At 39.9% G+C, this 22,349-nt stretch overlaps 2 protein-coding genes across 2 annotated transcripts; one reads left to right on the top strand and one right to left on the bottom strand.

Annotated features, from left to right (window-relative positions):
* Positions 1-15,505: 15,505 nt before the first annotated feature.
* LOC120560681 (transcriptional activator protein Pur-beta) lies at positions 15,506-16,629 on the bottom strand. Its single transcript, XM_039803436.1, has one exon. It carries the CDS (start codon positions 16,536-16,538, stop codon positions 15,606-15,608), a length of 933 nt encoding a protein of 310 aa, XP_039659370.1. The 5' UTR covers positions 16,539-16,629; the 3' UTR covers positions 15,506-15,605.
* A 722-nt stretch (positions 16,630-17,351) lies between these two features.
* LOC120560682 (histone H2A.V) lies at positions 17,352-20,254 on the top strand. Its single transcript, XM_039803437.1, has 5 exons — positions 17,352-17,507; positions 18,581-18,658; positions 18,788-18,901; positions 19,023-19,152; positions 19,339-20,254. The coding sequence occupies exons 1-5, from the start codon at positions 17,505-17,507 to the stop codon at positions 19,398-19,400; spliced, it is 387 nt and encodes a 128-aa protein (XP_039659371.1). The 5' UTR covers positions 17,352-17,504; the 3' UTR covers positions 19,401-20,254.
* The last annotated feature ends 2,095 nt before the right edge of the window (positions 20,255-22,349 follow it).

Genomic DNA, 22,349 nt, shown 5'->3' with positions numbered 1-22,349 from the left:
AAAGACATGTGTGTTGGAACATGTGAAAATGGCTGTAAGCCGAAAACAATGAGCCTTTATGTGTTTCTTTCTCCATTTACCGTACCCACTAACATCTTGCATTATCATGCGTTATTCTGAGGCGCAGCATGGATGCATTTAGTTAAGTGTGTGGCATTGGGCACCAGGTTCATTCAATACCCCACTACCTCATGGAGATCCAATCCTCAGCCTTCGCTACCTCTCGCTCCTCGCCTGTTCAGAATGATGGATTGGCAGCTTAGCATGGCCATCAGGACACCAGGCCCATGTGAAATAAGCCCCTCTTCCACTGGCTCCTGGCTCAGCATGGTATTATGTGCCCTTGCGATGTCCTCTCTACACACACTCTTTATCACTCAACACTGGGAGGGTGTTGCTCGTTTATATGAATGAAAATGTGTGTGCACATGCACATGTGCACATACGTAGGGGGAAATAAACAGTGTACAGGTGACTCAAAATGCTCAGAAGAGGAAGCGGAGTACGCAGCAGAGGATTTAGCATCATCCTCACAGGGCACAGTGGACCATGGAATGCACTCATGTGGTGAAACATCATACAGACAATACACATTTTAAAAAGATGCCAACACTTTGTCAGAGAGGCAGTCATGTTAACAGCTAGCCTGGTGCTACTGGCTCAGAGATTCATACTGTAGCTTTATTGCAAGGTTGACACATTAATGAGTTAATGAGTCTAGAAGGTCATTCATTTGCTCCGAGTTTTCTGTTGATGCCAAAAGCAGCCACAATGTATGGGTGTTTTCCATCATTCTACACAAGATTGTGAAACTGTGTATCAGCTCGGTATCAGCTGTTTCCCACCCAGCTCTGCCGTCATGTTGGCCATGATCCTTCCTGTTCAGACGCATCCTTCTGAGAATTTTTGTCTGCGTGAGGTTGTATTGTGAAACAGTGTCATAGTGCACAATGATCATTATTTGCATGTTTGCAAGTTCAGTATTAATCTGAGCACAACTAAATGTTTTCTCACAGCTATGGCTCTACTGCATAAGCATCACCTACTGGTGGAAAGTAACTAAGTACATGTACTCATATACTGTACTTAAGTACAATTTTGAGGTACTTAAATTTGATTTGAGTAATTCCTTTTCTTTATACTCAACTATGTTTTTTACTCCACTGATTTCCAAGCCTTGACCACCCTCTTTCTCTACCCTTAACCATAGTGCAGTTGCAATGCATGGCTATTGTAGATTATTTAAATTTAAACATGGCACTCCATATAAATTCGAGTCCAAGAAAACATTAGTTTTATATCCATCAGGTTGAATGCAGACATGGCCCGAAATGTTCTTTATCAAAATAAAATAAAAAAATTTTGAAGGCTGTGCTGCATGCTGACAATTTGTTCTGCCCCATTGTGGCCAAGTAGTTTAAGGTTTAAATTATTTAAGGGAACATTATTTTAAGTTTTTTTGTTTTATTGAAAATGCTCAGTTTTGATGTGTGAATTTGATCCAAAGTTGAACCACACCAGTGGGGACTCGGGACTAATTGCCCAGTTGATTGCAGATCAGACCGGCCAAGTGTTCATTTTGTTTGCCTTGGGACGGTCTCGTGTTTTCATCCGGACTGGTACAGATGACGTCATCCGGAAGCAAATCCTTTAGCTGCTCAATAGACTAAATAATAGACTATAACATTGCATATATTTTTGTATATAAATCATATAAATATTTTGAGGTATGCTTTGCCTTTGATAAAGAACTAAGGTTCCATTTAACACCAGGACGCTAATACAGCAGTCATAAGGGCTTTTACTAGTATATGGACACATTTTGGGATTTAATGATGGTAGCCCTGCATTCAACTAAAACAGATTTTGCTGAAACATCTCTAAGAAAAACATTGAATTTAGGCCACAGTGGCAGTGAAGTCAGTGAGTGGCAGTGGTGCAACTCCACATGATAGCATCACAGGACTTTTAAGTGTTCTGATTTCCAGCTCATAGAAACAGACACTTTGTATATATTTACTTCTATAAATTTTTTTGAATTAAATTTTTTACTTTAAAAAAGTTAAATTGGATTAGATTTAATAATTGCGGAAGGCCTACAAGTACTGAGACAACTGAATGCAGTTTAGCATCTAACCAGATGGGCAAAAATCTGTCAAGTGCATAGTAAGGTATAGAAGATATAGAATAAATAAAGTATAGAATAAACAATAAGGGGTACATGTGAATATGCTAGATATATACAGTACTTGGCAACAGTTACAGTAGGCAAAATATACAGTGCAGGTGTAAGTATGAGTAATAGCAAAAGTAAGACATTGTATACAGAATAAATAGCTGGAGGTATGATATGAATATGATATATAGATCATATATATATATAGTAGTATAAATATGTATGGGTGTGAGATCATAAGAAATGCAGCTGAACATGTAAAAAGGGGAACAGCGTAAGAAGAAAAATATCAAAAAGATTTTAAAAAAGTGGTGTAAAAACCTAGGTTTGGGACTGAGGCCTAGGACCTCTTTTAAACTACAGTAATTCCAATTAAAAGTAACTATTAAAAACAGGTCCTTTGTGCCGAGGGAGAGCAGTAAGACAATGTATTTAAAACAATGAATGAAAAAAAACAAGTTAAGGAATAACACATTTATTTTAAAAAGGATAAAAATAATAAAAATTCCTCCTTAAAAGATTTTAAAAAACTAAAAACACAACCACTAAAATAAAGTTAAAACAGTACAACGGAACAGGAGTCTCGGCTTTAAAACGTCCACAGGGCTCTGCCAGGAATCAGCCTCCTTTTCATAGGTCACCTTCCTTGGGCAGGGCCGCGCAGAGACCTTTGGAGGGGCAGGTGCTCAAAGTATAAAAGGGGCACATGGAACAAGGCTTTAAATAGGGCTGTGCTCAAAATATCAATACATCAATATATTGTGACACATTCCTTTCTGATACATGTATCGATATGGATGCTTCTGTATTTATATGTTGTTATGCAGTTTTGAAAAAGAATCAGAATTGAAAAGACCATTTTAAGGTCAAAAATTTTCTTCTTAGTGTCTTAAATTGTCCCAATCTGAAGGCTTTTTCTTCTCTGTTATACAGAATAGTAAAGAATAGTTAACTCTGTCTAGGACATCGTCATTATACAAAATCAACGTGGCCCGTTTCGTACAGTACAGTATAGTTTTATTTAATGCCTTATCAGCAGGGGTTAAATTGGGATTTGTTATGTGGGGGGGCTCTCCCTAAGGGGTCCGGGGGTATTCCCCCTAGGGAAAAGAAATTGAAAAATAAACCGCTAAATGGCACTTTCTGGAGAGTTTTGTGCAAAGAAATGGAGAAATTGAGTCTTACATGATATGTGCAAAACTGCCAGGTTAAGAGCCTATACTTTGCATTGTAGTATCAACAGGTATTAGGGCATTTAGCATTTACATTACTGTTAATCAATCATCATTTGATTACACATTGTATTACCTTGTTATGATATAAGAAGTGACCCATACAAGAGTGCAGCATATGACAGTAGGAACAGCTGAGAAGATTTGGGTCTGTGGTGACCAGGTCCACCTCACACAAACTTCCTTCTCCCATTCTCTCTATTACTAACACACACACACACACACACACACACACACACACACACACACACACACACACACACACACACACACACACACACACACACACACACACACACACACACACACACACACACACACACACACACACACACACACACACACACACACACACACACACACACACACACACACACACACACACACACACACACGGCGCTGAGTGGGGCTCTCCGTGGCCGGCTCAGAGCCCTGCCGCTGGAGGAGATGCGACAGTGAGAACCGGTTCAACGGCTTGGTCAGCGACATGAACTCGTAGCGGCCGGTCCAAGCGCCGAGCTTCCACCACTGCGAACAGGGTTTTTAGCTTTAGGAGAAGTCATTTTATCTACCGACGGAGACACTTTGGCGTTATGTAGTTGACCCACGGTGAATTGTCTGCAGTTCTGGGCGGGTTGTTGCCGTGTTCTGATTGTTCTCATCTAACTAAATTGTGACATATTTAGACTGCAAGCAGGCACATCCGGACAAACGAGCAGGCTTAAGCCCAGGAGAGCCCCGGCCCAATTTAACCCCTGCACACAGCAATATAAACAACAGCTCCATGCTCTCTTCACGTCGTTCTTGTAAAATAATAATAATAATTATCAGTAAACATTACAAACACACCGCTTCGCTGAGAAGAGCACTTACCAGCAGCCGCGGAATTGAAGGTCCTCTCCTTCTGGTGCAATTTTAAAAAACGCGCGTGCGGCAAATTGTCCCGGTCTGGATGAGGTCTCAGGTGAAAGGTCATCATGTGGTTCATTTTATTTACGAATAAATTATTATTCATTAATTTACTAATAGTTAGATTTGGGCAGGCCTTCACAAATGGGACTTTAATTACATTTTTTTATTTATTTTTTTTGCCTTGACAAAAGGGCACTTTGGGCATCAAGGGGCAGGTGCTCAAGCACCCTCCGTCCCCCCCTCTGCACGTGCCTGTCCTTGGGCATAACCTGCAACAGAAACTTTGGGCAGTAAAACGTCCTTAGGAACTGCTACCGCTTCATACAATTTACCACCACCAACACCGGTCTCAAAAAGGGACTGACGCGGGAGGGAGAGGTTTTACGCTCTCCCACTTTTTGCCACTAGCGGTCGTTGTTGGTGTTTCCTTCGTTGTAGCTTCAGGGCTCCTCTAAGGTTCTTTTTCTTTTCTCTTCGTCCGATCCCCTGTCTGCTTCTCCGCCTGTTCCATATGCTCCATCGTGCTTTCAGCGTTTTCTCTGGTGTGCTTTCCCATCTTGCGTCTCTCCATGTGTGTCTTTTCCCATACTCTCAGGCCTCCCTCATGTTCTCCGTGGCCTCCTCCTTCTCCCATGTGCCTTTTGCTGTTCCTATTCTGCCCTGTTTTTATCCAAGGGCCAATCAACCCCCTCTCTCACTCCCAGGTGAGAGTCATTAAGGTGTAGACACATTTAGCCGACGGCCGACCGTTGACAGAAAACCCCGTCGATATGTTCAGTCGCGTCCCCGAGGTCCAAAAAACTGCCACAGAACAGACCAAAAAGACGAGACTTAATACATCTCTATAACAGCAGGCGGCGCTAATCTGTAATGTTGCCCAAGAAATGAAAACCGGCAGCTGATTGGACAAACGCGTCACATGGATTTGTTTTCTCCGGAAATTCAAAGCCAGACTGTCAGGGTGGCCGTTCAGAATACGATCTCATATTGTACTAAAATAGTTCACTGAAACGTGTTTCTGAGAACATTTTAAGCGAGAAATAGGCCGTGCAGTGTCTGAATCTGTCTTCATTTCAGCTCAAAAAAGGTCAGTTTAAAAGATTTTCGTCAGATTTTGAGAGACTCTAGTCACCTCATTCCGCTCGCCATTTCCCGGGTGAGTCTCGGCTGCCCTGCCGTCGACCTAATATGTCAGGTCGGCCAAAATGAACGCCGACAGCCCCTCGTGACGCCGCCTTCACACTGGCAGTTGAAATCAGCTCCGATACGGCTTCGAAACGGCCGGAAGTCATTAATTTCCTATGGAGATTCGCAGACCGCATGCGAATGGGTCCGAACCGGGTCCGAACAAATGCGGTGCGAAAAAAATCGTGTCAGTTGGTCTCTTGCGAAAGGCTACCATTTTTGTGAGTCGCTTCTGAAGCGAAGGTGTAGTACGACGTCCGCTGGGGGCGTATTGCGTATTACGGAGCTGATTTCAACTGCCAGACTGACGACGGCACTCGGCTGGAGTAGGGACTTTCAAACACAACTTTAAGGGACAGGTTATGGAGACTGAGACAGATGTTTCAGGTCACTTTGTCAGTATGATTATAGCCATAAACAATCTTACTATTATTATAATCAATCTCTATGGTTACCACTCCTCTCTGGAGAATAGTACACTCTTTGATACTTTGGAAGATAAAGTATCTTACTGGTTAACCAAATCTCCCAATGCTTCTCTAGTCTTAGGTGGGGATTTTAATATAGCCATAAATAACACCATAGACAGATTCCCCCCAAGGAATTCAGTGTCTCCCAATTCAACTCTGAAATGTTTTATGGAGAAGTTTGAACTAGTTGATGTCTGGAGGCAATTGTTTCCTAGTGAGCGACAATATACGTCTAATAAGGACAGATCAAGACAGTCTAGAATTGATTATTGGCTGCTTTCCAGATGCCTGATAAATTATAACATTTTAGTTCATTTTTATAATACCCCGTTGACTGATCACAAAGCAATCTATCTATCAATATCCTTACCTGGTAGTCATACAGGCCCAAAAGCATCATTCTGGAAATTGAATAGTTATCTTCTGAACTATGCACAGGTCAAAGAAAAAGTTAAGGATCTTATAATAACACACTGGAACCATGCAGAAACCCAGAAAGCTTATGGGAGGAATTGGGAACTGTTAAAATATGAGCTTGGGAAATTTTTTAGGAAGTTTGGTGCTGATTTGGCTAAACAAAAAAGAGCAAATGAAGATGAGATTACTCTGCAACTGGCATCTCTTTGTCAAAAGGAGCCCTTATCTGAATTGGAGAGGATTGACTATATGCACTTACAAAATAAACTAGATTAGGGCTGCAGAGAGAGAGAGAGATGCGTAACAATCAGCTGTTTTCCGAAGGGATAGTCAACGCGTCGGCTCATCAGATCGTGGTCACCACTACGTATTTTCTTGTCTTTGTTTTTGGTAGTTGTTGTGTTTAGTGTAGTTTCATCGTCCATACGACTCTGTGATTTACTTTAGTCGGTCCTCTTCGTGGATGATTAAGTTAGACGTCGTGCTATTATTGTGGTAAGCTAGTTTGATTTTGCAGTAGACACACTGTACAGAGTTTTAGTTTTAATTACGTTTGAACTGATTCCAAACTTTGGACACTTTCTGTCGTTTTCTCCAGCCTGTCTCTTCTCTTAGCCCCTCGTTATTTATGCTCTGGCATGTGTCGCCCATGCAGCAGACTGAGCCGCGTTTGTGCGACAGTAATAATGCTCCGTGCAGAAACACCATCCGTCAGCGATACAACGTTGGTAACATTGATTTCACGAAGCTTCGAGGCAGTCATTTTGCATCGAGGATTTTTTGTAATCGAATTATTCGAGGAATCGTTTCAGCCCTAAACTAGATGAATTATATATAGAAAAAGCTAAGGGTGCATACGTTCGATCCAGATCCAAATGGTTAGAAGAGGGCGAACAAAACTCTGCCTACTTTTTTAGATTGGAGAAAATTAGATCTCTTCTTGATACGATCGACAAACTAAAAATAGATGACCAGATAGTTGATAATCCCAAAGATATATCTGCCTTTTGCCACCGTTTTTACAGCAGCCTATACACATCCAAATACTGTGAAGTGACAGCTGACTCATTTATAGACTCAATCAACAATTGAAAGTTATCTCCGCAGAAGATAGGGACGCATGTGATTATAACATCTCAATGTTAAGGTTCTGAAAGCGATGGTATAACCTCTGAGTTCTATAAAATGTTCGACAAAGAACTGTCCCCCTTTTTGCTAAATGTTTTCTCAGAAAGCATTCATAATGAAGCTCTTCCAACAAGTATGACTCAAGGTATCATCACCCTGATTCCAAAGACAAATAAAGACAAAGAAAATTTAGAAAACTGGCGTCCGATTACTCTGCTAAATAATGATTATAAAGTTTTGGCTATCATATTTGCAAATAGAATGAAGTACGTTCTGGACTCTATCATAGATGAGTCACAATCTGGATTCATGAGGAAACATCATATTGCTAACAATGTTAGACTGATTTTGGATGTGCTAGACTATAGCGATCTCATCAATGATAACAGCTTCCTCTTGTTTCTTGATTTCTATAAAGCTTTTGACTCTCTTGAACACGGCTTCATTTTGAAAGCTCTTGATAAATTTGGTTTTGGTAATTTCTTTTTTTAAAACTATTAGAACCCTGTATAAAAATGGCAACAGTGCAGTAAAATTAAAACTTGGCACATCCCCAAGGTTTAACGTGTCTCGCGGGGTTAAACAAGGTTGCCCTATCTCACCCTACTTGTTCTTAATAGCTTCTCAACTCCTGGCTCTTCATATTTCAAACAGTGCCTTACAAGGAATCTTAATTGCAGATAGGCAGATTATAATCAGTCAATTTGCTGATGACACCACAATCTTCCTGAAGGACACCTCCCAAATTCCTTTATCGTTAGAATTAATCAAAGATTTCATGAAAGCCTCTGGTCTTCATTTGAACTTAAAAAAGTGTGAACTTATGGCTATAAAAGATTGCTTGGTGCCCTCTATACACAACATCCCTGTAAAAGATCAGGTCACTTATCTAGGAATTATCATAACCAAAGACCAATCTACAAGGTGCTCCCTAAACTTTAGTCCTACCTTTCAGAAAACACAAAGGAAACTGAATTCATGGTTACAAAGAGACCTATCTTTAAGAGGTAGAATCTTACTCTCAAAAGCTAAAGGTATATCCAGACTTACTTATGGTGCTCTCTCTTTAGCTGTAGAGTGTATCCAAAAAAATTGACTCAGTATTGTTCAACTTTATATGGAAAAACAGAATACATTATATTAAAAAATCGGTTATAATGAACTCTAATCAATGGGGGGGTCTGAACTTTTTAGACTTCACCACATTAATTAACGCTTTCAAAATAAACTGGATTAGACAGTTTATTAATAACCCCACATTCTTATGGAACTTTATAACTAACTATGTTTTCTCTAAAGTTGGTGGCCTGAAGTTTTTATTGATGTGCAATTACAAGATTAGTAAAATCCCAATCAAATTGTCAAATGTTCACAAGCAAATGCTTTTGGCGTGGTCTCTCATATTTAAGCATAACTTCTCACCACACAAATGCTACATTTGGAATAACGAGAACATTCTTTACAAACACCAATCTCTTTTTTTTGAAAATTGGTTTAACAACAATATTACACTTGTTAGCCACCTTGTTGATCTGAATGGTAAACTATACGAATACTCAGATTTCCTAATATCAAATTCCAGTAACAGTCAAGGAATATGCTATTATTTTTGATGCAATTCCCACTGGGATTATAATGTTGTTAAAGAGTAATACTCCCCCACAACCCACACTCATCCAATCACTTTAACTGATACTTCTGTGGGTGGTTTGTGCTTCTCAACAGAAAATCGCAGCATTAATAAGAACATTAGAGCTTTATTCCAGTCTGACATTGTTACTATTCCCTATGTTGTTCCATACTGGAATGGTATTGTAGAGAATATTCCCTGGAAGAAAGTGTGGTCTTTACCTTTTAAATATCTTGTTACTAATAAAGTGAGAGAAGTTTCGTTTAAACTAACACAGGTTTTACCCAGCAAAATCCTTCCTTAAAAGATACAAACAGGATATTGAGTCTAACTGCTCATTCTGTAATAACACTGATGAAAAAATGTCACATCTTTTTTGGAAGTGTCCCCATGTTGTAAAATTCTGGTCCGAGTTCCTAAAATTCATTCACTCAGTATTAATCCCAAATTTTTCATTTTGCTTTAAGGATGTTTTCTTTGGTATGTTTGACTTTGAACCTGAATATAAAGGTAAATACTTTATTATAAATCTTTTATTTCTATATGCTAAATACCACATCCATAGAAACAAATTCAGTGGTTCTAAACCATTCTTTTCTAGTTTTATGACTGAGTTTAGAAATTACATAAATTCAATTAAGTACTCGAAAAACACTAAGGCCGTAAGAACTCTGGATCTATATGAGTTGTGTGTGACTTCAAATACTTATTAATAAGGTTTTATTATTATACATATTTTTCTATTTATTTCTCTGCCTACCAGCATGTCCACTTAGGCCTTGTGACTGTGGCTATACCCCTGTACACTGTATATCTGATGTAATGTTGTATGTCATTTGTTCCTTGCATTTGTTGTAGACAACAGGAAACGTAGCCGCGGTGCGTCAAATACAATTGTGAAATTCAAAAAAAAAAAAAAGAAAAAAAGAAGAAAATATTCTGACGATTATGGACACACCGAACAGATTTGAGTCACTGACCTCGCCAGACTGTCCCACGACCGATTAGTAACCGTGCGTTCATGGACATAGGAAAAACGTTTTTCCGAGTGAAAACGTCACCATTCACGTAACGTCCTGTGGGAATCAGAGGTGGGAAACTCGGGCTGGATTTTGATAACCGAGTTCCCCAGTTGGTGACGCGTTGTTGACAACTGACGTTTGACTTTGGTTCACTGAACATATTTCAATGATAATAAACTGTTTATTGTGGACAAATGCCTCTGCCAAGAAACATACACAGACATAATATGTTTAAAATTATTCATAAATAGGTTTATGTATAAAAAAACAACACATTATCCGTGTCTTTTCCCGTTCGTTGTCCTGCAGATAACACAAACAAACACCTGGCGATGTGCTGTTGGGATGCTCGCATAACAAAACAGCAGAAAATATTTTGTTATTGTGGCCTCCATGTTTTCACACACCTGATGCTCTCTAGGCTACGGCCAACCGTTGGTGGCAGTCATGCAAAAAGTTGTTATGCCAAACGCCAATATAACAGAAGAAGGAGAACGCGCATCCCGACCATGTGAACGCTTTTATATATGTCAATGTGTGAACGCTGCCAGTCGGAAAAACAACGTAACCAGGGGCGATACCTGTTATTCCGAGGTAGCATGAACGCAGCATGAGTGTCCGGTGGCGGAAGTCAACATTAAAAACACACACATTTCAGAATAAAAGCATGCAATAAAAAAGATAAAAACACAGCAAATCCAATAAAAGCATGCTCAAATAAATATAAACTTCCACCCCGTGACAAACACATCAAATTGATCTGAATACAATCCAAGATCAAGTAGATACATACTGTATGATGTTCCACAAACTAAAACAGAGTTTGGCAAAACTGCTTTTAGTTACAGTGCTCCAACTTCATGGAATGAGTTGCAAAATCAGCTAAAACTGCAGGTTTTTATTTCACATACTGAATTCAAGTCTTACCTAAATCAAATATACCAACATGTCTACGCTTGTTTTTAAAATGTGATTTTCTGTGTTTTATTTGTTATTGCTGTCCATCCCTGTCTGTCCGTTACTTGTTGTCTGTTAAAGTGTATTCTTGGCCAGGGATTACATGTAAAAGAGATTTTAATCTCTATTATGTGACTCTTTTCCCTGGTAAAATAAAGGTTAGAAAAATTGTCTTTTACTTGAGTTTTGTGATAGAGCAGGGCCATTTAGAGTGCACTGTGCAATAAATTGTCTACGTCATCACCTGAAATCTCGGCCTGTGCTCTAGTAAGTAGTCAGCAGATTTTTCTGTGACTCATCCTTCCTCTGTCTGGAGGGGGCTGACAAATTGTGGACAGCTGGGTTATTCTGAGTAACTCTAAAGTAAAACCACACACTATTACCAGCCCTTTCGGGCCTTTCACATGTTGACCTGTTGACCTGCACATGGTCATGGACACATTTATGGATTTAATGATGGTATTGACCTGCACATGGTGCAGGTGCACATGGTGCAGGTCAACAGGTCAACAACTACACTACTATATATGGCGAGGTGTTTTTAGGTTTCAGGCAAACCTCCGTGGATACACCGGCCTCTAGTCGGATCTGCTTCTTGTAGGTTTGGTTTAACGTAGTAGCAGTAGGTGTTGCAATACTCCACTTCTTCAATTTAAGACAAGGGCTTTTAGATTGTCAGGTGCCTTTTATCTATTTCACTTAAGTAAGAGAAGCAATACTACAGGTTAGAATAATTTTGTTACAAGTAAAAGCCCTGCATTGAAAATGTTACTTTAGTAAAATTACAAAAAGCATTAATGTGTTCATCACTTTAATGTTGCAGCTGTTAAAGGTGGAGCTAATTTAAAAGTTGAGTAATAAAAATGCAATTGATGCCCATACTTTCAATGTTTTTGTTTTTTTCATGTTTCCATCTTGTAATTTTTCTGTTTATACATATGATCAGCATTGTTGTATATTAAACTATCCAACAGTTTGTGAAGTAGTCAAAATTAAATCTCAACAACATTAAAAAACTACTTAAATGTTAGTAATTCAGTCTATATGATAAATATAACACTCTGAATGGGGCCATTTTGCATTATGAGTACTTTCAGTTTTTATACCTGAAGTACAATTTGCTTATTATTCTAAGAAAGGTTTTGTATACAGGACGTTTACTTGTAAAAAGAGCACTGCGGTATTGATACTTTTACTTTAGTAAGTCTTTTTCACTGTATTCCTCAGTATCTGAAACATAAGCAGACATTTCTATGCATCTGTTGAGTACTAACAAATTGTATCAGGGCCAAAATAGATGATATAATATTGGAGCCATTCTGCATTTTACCTTATCTGTAAGGTGTCTTACATGTAATCTTGGAAAGATGACAATGTGCGACAGAGGGCCAACAGAAATAAGATTACAGCAAGTGATTTCACCGACACACTTCAAACCAGACAGGAGGATCTTATCTGTAATATCGCCATCTGTTATCTTTTACTTGAATAAGACGAATGTTAGGATTTACATGCTGTCTTACGTAAATGTCTTTGTTTTCAGTGACACACTGGAAATACAGGTGTCTGTCATTCTTCCCCTTTTAACCCTTAGTGTCGTGAAAAGCCCTGAAAACATTGAGCTTGTATAAACTGTCTTTGCAACAAACAAAAAAATTATGTCCAAGTCTGAAATGTAAAGAAACATGTTATTAACAGTTGAGCGTGAAAGTTAACTCTTGACGTTGTACATAGTCGTTTTATAAAGAAAATCTTAACTCATGTGGTTGAAAGCTCTGGAAAAAGCTAATACTGAAAGTTGACCCAAGGTTGTTTTTTAAATGAAATTACTTCCAATGTTTACTTGCCAGCAGTATAAAGTAACTAATTACATTTACTTGGGTGCTGCACTTAAGTAGGAGGTGCTGGTAGGTGCTTTATACTGCTACTCAATTACATTTCAGAGTGAAATATTGTAGCCTACTTTTTACGCTGCTACCTTTATACAAAAAAATGACTGGTTCCAGTTTCTCAAAATGTTGCTGGGTTCACTGACTGTTCTATGATTGTAAATTGAATATATTTTGTTTTTGACTGTTGGTAAGACAAATCAAGCAATTCAAACATGTCTCCTTGTCCATTGTGATGAGCATTTCCCACTACTTTTTAGACATTATTTATCAAATAATTGCAACTGGCTGGTTAATCAATAACTTTTACCTAAAAAATATCAAGAAAAATCACAACTTTGTTGCACTGATCCTCTAAAGATAGAATGAGCTCCTCCCTTAAGTGGGGAGGACAAAAAGAACACACCTCTCCTGAGCAAAATCTTTTTATTTCTTGTTGAAAGGAACTTGGTATATTACAGCAGAACACACGACTGAAACAGCTGCCATTTCACGTAACACAGTACAGGAAGGATGTAGTTCAATCTCATGTGTAATATTATATATATAGTATATTTATATCAATAGAAAATAAAACTATTGCTCCTATGGGTTTATTTTTTTCATATGGCATTTTTCTGCTGTGTAAATGGATAAAGTAAAATTCAACGAGAGGTTTACACACCAAAGGAAATGGGACAATGAATGTGACATTCCTCAAAGCACGGGAACTTGGTGGCTTTTTTTTTTTATTAGGCTGAGAAGTAAACTTTAAACCTTTTCCATTGCAAGAAATAAAACTTGAAACCGCTCTCAAAAATGGATAAATACCATCATACAGCAATCAGAATATGCAAAACCAAAGAACACAAGGCAGCTCCGCGTAAGAGCAGGCATGCAAAAATTCATATTTTTTAAAAAGGAGCACTAAAGACAAAATGTTGATGATTGCAGGTGTTTGTGTGCGTCGTATGGCAACTGATGGAAAGCCAATTTGTGACAAAAATGGTAACGGGTGGACTGAAACGAGGGGACAACTTGATGCTATGTAAAGTGAACTGGAGTGCTTAGTGTTTGCTGACAAACTTCTTCAATGAAGTTGTTTCTAGAAATTGCTATAACATACTTTGTTATCAATTTGTTGTAATCTTCTTAATTTCCTCTAAGGAATAACAGAAATGTTAGGAAAAAAACAGGTATGAAATATCACCTTGGACAGTTGCATCCAAGTTTAGTGTTTTAAATAAGCCACTTTAGGCAGCATTATCTAATAAATGTCTCATATTTCGAAGACACATTTTAATAGATCTCTTTTGAAAAATAAGTTCTATCTATACTTGATCTTTTTAGTAAGTAAATCTCTTCCAGTATATATATATATATATATATATATATATATATATATATATATATATATATATATATATATATAAATATATATATTTATTTTTTCTTCTTATGCACCCTAAATAAGCCAACAAGGTCAATTCCCTTAAGACCATAGCTTAAGTTCGACAATATTAACTTTAACTCGAACAATCGTGACCAGTGCTAGAGGCCTGAGCTTGCCCCGTCCCCTTTGACAAAAAGGAAACGGGGGTCAAACATGGGACTGCATCATATGAGACATCATCAGTTGCCAAAGACGTCTCGACTGCAGCTACTGGCTGACCAGATCTGCACCCAGAACCTCTTAAAGATGATGCACAGGCACAGATAATGCTGATATACCCAAAAATACAGATTGGACCAGCCAGCCCTGAGACAAAACAAGCTATGTGTGAGGAGGCCTCACCACGTTTCAGCTATTGGAGCAGGTGGTTAGCACCTAAGGGATGCCCAGGAAGGAGAGAGGGAGGGAAGAGGTCATTTGGACTTGTTTGGATTGTCCGGAGAATCCAAATGAGTCATGTGCTTGTAAAGATCACTTTATGGGACCTCGCTGGGCTGAGTGGATTTCCTGAGATGCCAAGGATGCCCCCTATAGCTGAGACAGTGACTCTTGTTGTGGGTCTGTGGGCAAGCCGTTCGTTACAGGTCATTATAGACAAAAACACACACAGCCATGGTGAGTGATGCAGGTGCTCGGTGTCACTCCCACTCTGCACCTGTTGGTATGAGTATGTCACACGTTTCACACTTATCCTTATTATCATCACACAGACTACAGGTCAGCACCAGGTGAGCTCTGCAGGGATATCAAGCAGGAAGTGGGTCTGGTAACCTATTGGTGTATCTTGAGCACTGTCAAACTTAATTAGTTGGGCTACATGGGAGGTTATCAAATAGAAAATCAATATATATATATATTGATATAGATGTACAGATATAATCTCTATTCTTTTTTTTATATCAATGGGGAATCTCATACAGGAGCTGACTACTGCAGTTCGCACTCATTTAGCTATAACATCGACCTAAACTTTAGGACATGATTCCTTATGTAGACAGTGATTTATCAGTCAAATATACATATTTTTATTTTACTCCGTTGTTTTAGCATTTTAAAGTTCGATTCGTCATGCACAGAATAGTCGTTCATCTCTCTCTGTTTAACGCCAGGCTTTGCATCATGTTGTCAGCTTCATCACATGTAACCACCTCTCCATCAATCGTCGTCCACGTCGTCGCCCTCCGACTCCTCTCCGGCTCTCCTCTCGTACATCTTATCACGGTGCCGCTCCTGGATCTCTTTCATTTCCTCGGCGTAGCGGCTGAACGCTCCCCCGAACTTGCCCCACGCCTTGAAGGGGATTGTTATAGAGTTTCTGTAACTGGGCTTCACTTCGCTCACCCGTAAGAAAACTCCGTACTTGTTGGACCCAACGTCAAAGAAGAACCGCTTGGAGTCCACCATGATCGAGGTGCCCTCCGGAAGCTCGCTGTAGCCCCCGGCCCCTCCACCGCCGGCCAGCTCCTCCTCATCTCCCCCGTAGTCGTCTATCAACTTGGCCAAAGCGTCACGAAACTCTATTAAGCCTTGAGCCGGTAGTGCAATGGTTTGTCCGGCCTGCAGGCCAGCCCCGGGGATGCCACCCACTCCAACTCCGAAACCGGGGCCTCGGTTGACGGTCTGCCGTATCCGGAGAAACCGACCCCGCTGGTTCTCCTTCAGGTCGAGGTAGTATTTTCGGTTCTCACGCACCAGGAACTCGCTCTTCAGGGCCCGTCTAGGCCCGCTGTCATCCCCACCGGATGATTGAGCGATCTGCTCCGGGGTGCTAGGCCCAAGCTGGGCGTAGTGCTCTATGAAATCCCCCAGGTAGTCGCGGAACTCTGCCGCAACTGACATAGAGAGGGTCAGCCGACTTTTCGAGCCCCCAGCGCCAACCTCGGCGATTTTGATGAACCGGCCTTTGGCGTTCTGCTTTACATCAAGGTAGAAGCGTTTGTTCTGAATGTCCAGCCGCTTCGACGCCAGCTCCTGGGTCTCCACTTCCCGCTGGTATTGCTGAAATCCGCTGCCGCCTCCTCCTCCTCCCCCTCCGCCGCTGCTGCTGCCTCCACCACCGCGCTCACTGCCACTGTCCCCATCCGCCATCTTCGCCACCAGCAGCCCGTTTCTCTGCGTATCTTTGACCCCCCACCGCCCCTTGCTTGCCGAGCTCGCTGAGGAGACCGGACGCTGGTTGCTGGGCTCTGATTGGCAGCTATTGTTGTCAATTACAACATCAGATAGAGGGCTTGCGTTTTTATTGGACAAGCATCCTGCCTGTCATTAAAACACATCCACCTTCTGGATGACATTCAAGTATATATTGTATTTAGTCCACGTTCTACACGTAAGTATTTAAAACGATGTTTTACGAACATCTACGACGGAAAATGTGTCCGTCGGTGAATTTACTGTTTGCATGACCAGTTCTAAAGCGATGAGTGCAAAACTATTAGTATTTGAAGAAGTTATGCGTGTCCTTGTACTGAAAGTCAAGAGTTAATTCCAAATACGGCCCCCTGATTATGTATTTAGTACATTTTTGGGACGTATGCCTCTCTGGAAGGAGGACACTTCACTGTCCCGCCTGCAAGATTTTCTTTCCCAGGATGGCGAAGGCATTTCCCGCCCTACTCTGCCTTACTGTGCATCTTAATGGCTTAACCTGAAATTTTTACCCTAAATTTACCCAATCCCACTCTTCTTGTCTAAAACTAACCAACCCACCCAGAGCGGGTAGGGACTACTAGCCAATCAGAGTGAGAGTAGAGTGAGTCGTGACTTCGCCATCCTAAGAAGTAAAAACGTTGCGTCCCGCCTACTTGTTGGTTTCGTGCGCAAAGGCAGGCACGATGATCGTAGGGTGGGGGATGGGTGAATGTCCTGCAAGCCTTTTGGCGATTGGTCGAAACAGAGATTCGAAGTAACAAAACACAATCTGATTGGCTGTCTAGACTTCCACGAGGGGTCGCATGCAAACGATTTGCGAAAGGGTTTATTGTTTCTTTGCTTTCGGGAGCCAAAATTGTTTGCTATCTACTCAGTTCTACAATCAAATAACGAGACGGAAAAATGGTATGTGCGCTTCGGCTAGTGCTAAATGCTTTACCGGGGATGTCGGAACATTTGTACTGCAATTAATGTGCAACTGTAGAAAGTGCTGTTTTTAATTTGAACTGAGGAAATTCGACCAGAACGTGTGTGGTTAAAAAAGCTTGATAAAGAGCTAACTGTCAGCTAACACGTTAGCATTCACGTCAGCGTGAAAAGTCGAGTTTTGTTGTTTTAACGTTAACGGTAGCATTACTACCTGATGTGTCAGGTAGTTCCTATTTTGCAGCAGTGGAGCGGTTAATTAAAGTGTGTAAACTTAGCTAGATTCAACGCAAAGTGCTTCCTCTCGGAAAGGTGGATTAACGTTAGCAGCCATTAGCAAGCTAAGTTTAAGGGTAGCTGTTTCATTAGCTGACCATTAGTTAACCCGTAAATCTTTCAAAAATAAGAATAGCGTAAAACGACTGTGTGTTTTCTATTCGCATATCGTTAGATGACTGTGAGGTAGCTATTTAAAAAAAAAAATAAGGATAACTTAAGATCTAAAAGCTGTTTGTCGCGGGGTCCCTGCAGCATCCCGCTGACAGCTTCCCGTGTTTTTGTCAGAATTTCGCTATATTATTTTTTTAAAACTCAATTTGTTTATTTCTAGCTAGGTGTTGTGCATTTAAATTCCGATAATCGTTATCGTTACCCGCGCTGATTTGTTGTGTTTTACTTGTCAAAGGCGGGAAGGCGGTAACAGTTTAACCGGGCATCTTCACGGGCAGCTTTAAATCGAAACGTTATTAACGTTACATATTGTAGCGCTAATACGGTGCGTTTAGTGTTGACTTTCTCATTTGTTGAGTTTTCTTTTTCTGCTTTAACGTTAACCACTTCGTGCGCTTTTGTTTTTGTAAACTCCCTTGCCAACAAATTTGAAAATATGATGTGCTGTTGTAGTTTTCATTATTATGTGGCACTTACTGCACAAAATCCATACCCTACAGCCTCACACATTTCTGCCTCAGTTTTGCTTCTCTTACTTTTTACTCTGATGTCATTCCCTCTATTGTTTCCTGTTAAAAAATGTCCTGAAATCACCCTTACAGGCTGGTGGCAAGGCAGGAAAAGACAGTGGCAAAGCCAAGGCAAAAGCAGTGTCTCGCTCCCAGAGGGCTGGGCTGCAGGTAATCTCTTTCAATCTTTGTATGTCTGTTTGTGGCTTAACTGCATATGTTTTGTGGCACCCACCTTGATCAGAGAAAGTTTTCCTCTTGGTTTTCTCAAACCACCGTTTCGTATCTGTTTCCTGACAGTTCCCAGTGGGTCGTATCCACAGGCACTTGAAGACTCGCACAACCAGCCACGGTCGCGTAGGAGCCACAGCAGCTGTGTACAGTGCAGCTATCCTTGAGTACCTCACCGCTGAAGTAAGCCTTTCTTTTTTGTGTACATGTGTGTGGTTAACCGTAGCATTGGATGCCACATCATGCAGTGTTTGTGTGAAATGGTGCTTTTTGTCTTAATGTCTGTTTATTTTCTTGTTCTCAGGTACTAGAGTTGGCGGGCAATGCCTCCAAAGACTTGAAGGTGAAGCGTATCACTCCCCGTCATTTGCAGCTGGCCATCCGTGGTGATGAGGAGTTGGACTCCCTTATCAAGGCAACAATTGCTGGAGGAGGTAAGCTGACAGCTTCACAGACGTTGATTATGTTTATTTTTCCCACGTTCTATCAGGCTTGATTGTATGTGCATCGTACTTTCTTCCTAGTATCTGTGTTCCAATTCTAAACTATGATTCTCTAGAAATGTTGACGTCTACCTTTGCATGAAACATTTAATCTCACCATATGTTTTTTGTTTTCAGGTGTCATTCCCCACATCCACAAATCCCTCATTGGGAAGAAGGGCCAGCAGAAGACTGCATAGATGTCATGTTAACCAGAAATTTCAGGGCTTGGGCTTTGAATGGACCAGGAGTTCACATTTGTTCTTTTTTACTATTAATATTATAGCAAACGAAGAGTGATTGTTAGAATTTGTGTTGTAATATTTCCCCATAACTAGAAAAAAGTACGGAAAACCCCTTAACGACAAAACCCTTTGTATGTTATTGTAGAACGTTTGACTGGGGAGATCATTATTATTTCAAATGGTGACAGTGAATTTGTTTGATTGGCCTGGGACTATGTAATGTTTTATACTGAAAAAATAAGTTGTTAAAACCGTTTTTATATAAAAAAAAAACTTGTGTTGTGGTTATTTTCTTGAAGTTACAATATTTACTATAATACAAGTCTTTTTTTTTCAGACAGAAAATTAGGTAACAGCTAAATGTAAGATGGTGCTTCTTTTCTCCCTTTCGATTTGCTGTAATATTTTGAAGTGCACATGGATAGTGATGTATTAAAAGTTTGGTTTTTTACATCAAAATGAAAAGTCATTGAAAACAAGTTATTGCAACCTTCTGCTACACTGTTTTGTGTTTATAGCTCTTCATATGTGTTAAACATTTAAGTGTGATCCTCAGCTGCTGTGATCAGGCAACACTGATCCTGCAGTTTCTGCCTCAATGTGGCACCGTATGTCAAATACATATCACTACTATATAGTTGGTACCCTAATGTATGGAGAAGATGGATTAATCATCTGGCATGGAAATCTAACACATCTGAACCATATCAGTGCTTTAAGAAGTACTCACAGTTTAAATGTATGCGCAAACCGAAATGTTCATCCTTAAGTCCGTTATGTTTTTCAAGTAAAGAAGTCAGTTTTTAAAAGCTGTGCTTAGGGAAATTATGTATTTTCTCTTTGACTACCCACTGCATGTTCTTGGCTTGGTTTATAATGACTACTTGAAATCATTTTTTGCCGTTATCAATATTATAAATCTTATGTAAGGTGCTACAACTGTCAAAAATATATAAACAGAGCTTCAATATTTTTATGTTTGATTTTTAAATACATATTTACACTCACCTAAAGGATTATTTGGAACACCTGTTAAATTTCTCATGAATGCAGTTATCTAATCACCCAATGGCAGCTGCTTTAATGCATTTAGGGGTGTGGTCCTGGTTAAAACAATCAGTTTTTCAAAAGTAATCCAGTGGGGATTTCAGATCACAGATTGGCTCAAATCTTGGAAATGGGTTTTTCAAAAGCAAAAGAGGGATTCCGAACTAAGATCAGACCATGTAATCCGATTTTACATTTAATCTGGATCAAACCTGCCCTTTGGGTTTTTCAAAACTTTGAACTTGGTTTGGGATCTATTTGATAAAAAAAAAAAAACAGGATTATCCTGATCCCATCAGTGTTTTTTTTAAGTGAATGATCACAAAATCAATGTTTACTGATGATATATACATTTCTTCATATTTGAAGCATGTCACATCTAATGAGATATGGTAAACAAAACAACAAAATAAAGAATGTAAAATGTTTCTGTTTATTATAGTTTTTCTGTTTCTTAAAATTAAAACAAACAATGGCTATTTGTGGCCACCGGTATTTTGCCTACCTGTTGTTCTTTGCTATGCCAGTAGGCTACACTGTTGGTTCCATTTAAGGCTCTGGTAAACAGGATTTGGTAATCCTGAAATCTGGTATTTGGATCACGGTGATCCAATCCAATGTTCCTTTAAAAAAACTGGCATAAAAGTAAGATGGATCAGGTGATCCTGGATAGCAAAACATGGGATTTCCAAATCCGTATCAATTTCAGATTAAATGTTTTTGAAAAACTGGGCCCCGAACTCCAAACTGAATGTCAGAATGGGAACGGAAGGTGATCTAAGCAACTTTGAGCGTGGCGTGGTTGTTGGTTCCAGACAGACTGGTCTGAGTATTTCACAATCTGCTGAATTACTGGGATTTTCACCCACAACCATTTCTAGGGTTTACAAAGAATGGTCTGAAAAAGGAAAAACATCCAGTAGTCGGCAGTCCTGGGAAGCGAAAATGCCTTGTTGATGCTAGAGGTCAGAGGAGAATGGGCCAACTGATTCAAACTGATAGAAGATCAACTTTGACTCAGATAACCACTCGTTACAACCGAGGTATGCAGCAAAGCATTTGTGAAGCCACAACACGCACAACCTTGAGGCGGATGGGCTACACCAGCAGAAGACCCCACCGGGTACCACTCATCTCCACTAAAAATAGGAACATGAGGCCACAATTTGCACGAGTTCACCAAAATTGGACAGTTGAAGACTGGAAACATGTTGCCTGGTCTGATGAGTCTTTATTTCTGTTGAGACATTCAGATGGTAGAGTGAGAATTTGGCGTAAACAGAATGAGAACATGGATCCGTCATGCCTTGTTACCACTGGGCAGGCTGGTGGTTGTGGTGTAATGGTGTGGGGGATGCTATCCTATCAATATGGGCCAACATTTCTAAAGAATGCTTCCAGCACCTTGTTGAATCAATGCCACAAAGAATTAAGGCAGTTCTGAAGGCGAAAGACGGTCAAACAAGGTATTAGTATGGTGTTCCTAATAATCCTTTAGGTGAGTGTACATTTGAGATATTTTAGGAAACAATTCTGCAAGAGAAGTTGCACCAAGTGAGTTTCTGAATTTTACAGTATTGCTAAAAGGTCAGTTTTGTGTGTATTTACATTTCTTTTGTGGAGTTTAGTAAAGTAGCATCTACATAGTTTGACTAAGCAAGTCATAACTTGATTTACATTTTGGTCTCCTGACCAAACATAAACTTGGCTATTTTAGTCTCATCACATGATTTGTTCTGCAGGTTCACAGCCTGCCAGCAGGGGGAGGCACCGACATTCACAATAACATCTTTCTTTTCTAAATGATTAATTTAAATGATTAGTACTTTTAACATTGAGATATACAGCAGATACTAG

This window comes from Perca fluviatilis, chromosome 6 (genome assembly GCF_010015445.1).
Source record: "Perca fluviatilis chromosome 6, GENO_Pfluv_1.0, whole genome shotgun sequence".
In the NCBI taxonomy this organism is placed as follows: domain Eukaryota; kingdom Metazoa; phylum Chordata; class Actinopteri; order Perciformes; family Percidae; genus Perca; species Perca fluviatilis.
This window is presented reverse-complemented; position numbering and strand designations above follow the sequence as displayed.

Bases quoted from the DNA above. Each gene is read 5' to 3' on its own strand.
- LOC120560681 (XM_039803436.1), bottom strand. From the start codon at position 16,538: ATGGCGGATGGGGACAGTGGCAGTGAGCGCGGTGGTGGAGGCAGCAGC.
- LOC120560682 (XM_039803437.1), top strand. The intron at 18,659-18,787 runs GTAATCTCTTTC...GTTTCCTGACAG, and splicing joins CCCAGAGGGCTGGGCTGCAG to TTCCCAGTGGGTCGTATCCA. The intron at 18,902-19,022 runs GTAAGCCTTTCT...TCTTGTTCTCAG, and splicing joins TTGAGTACCTCACCGCTGAA to GTACTAGAGTTGGCGGGCAA.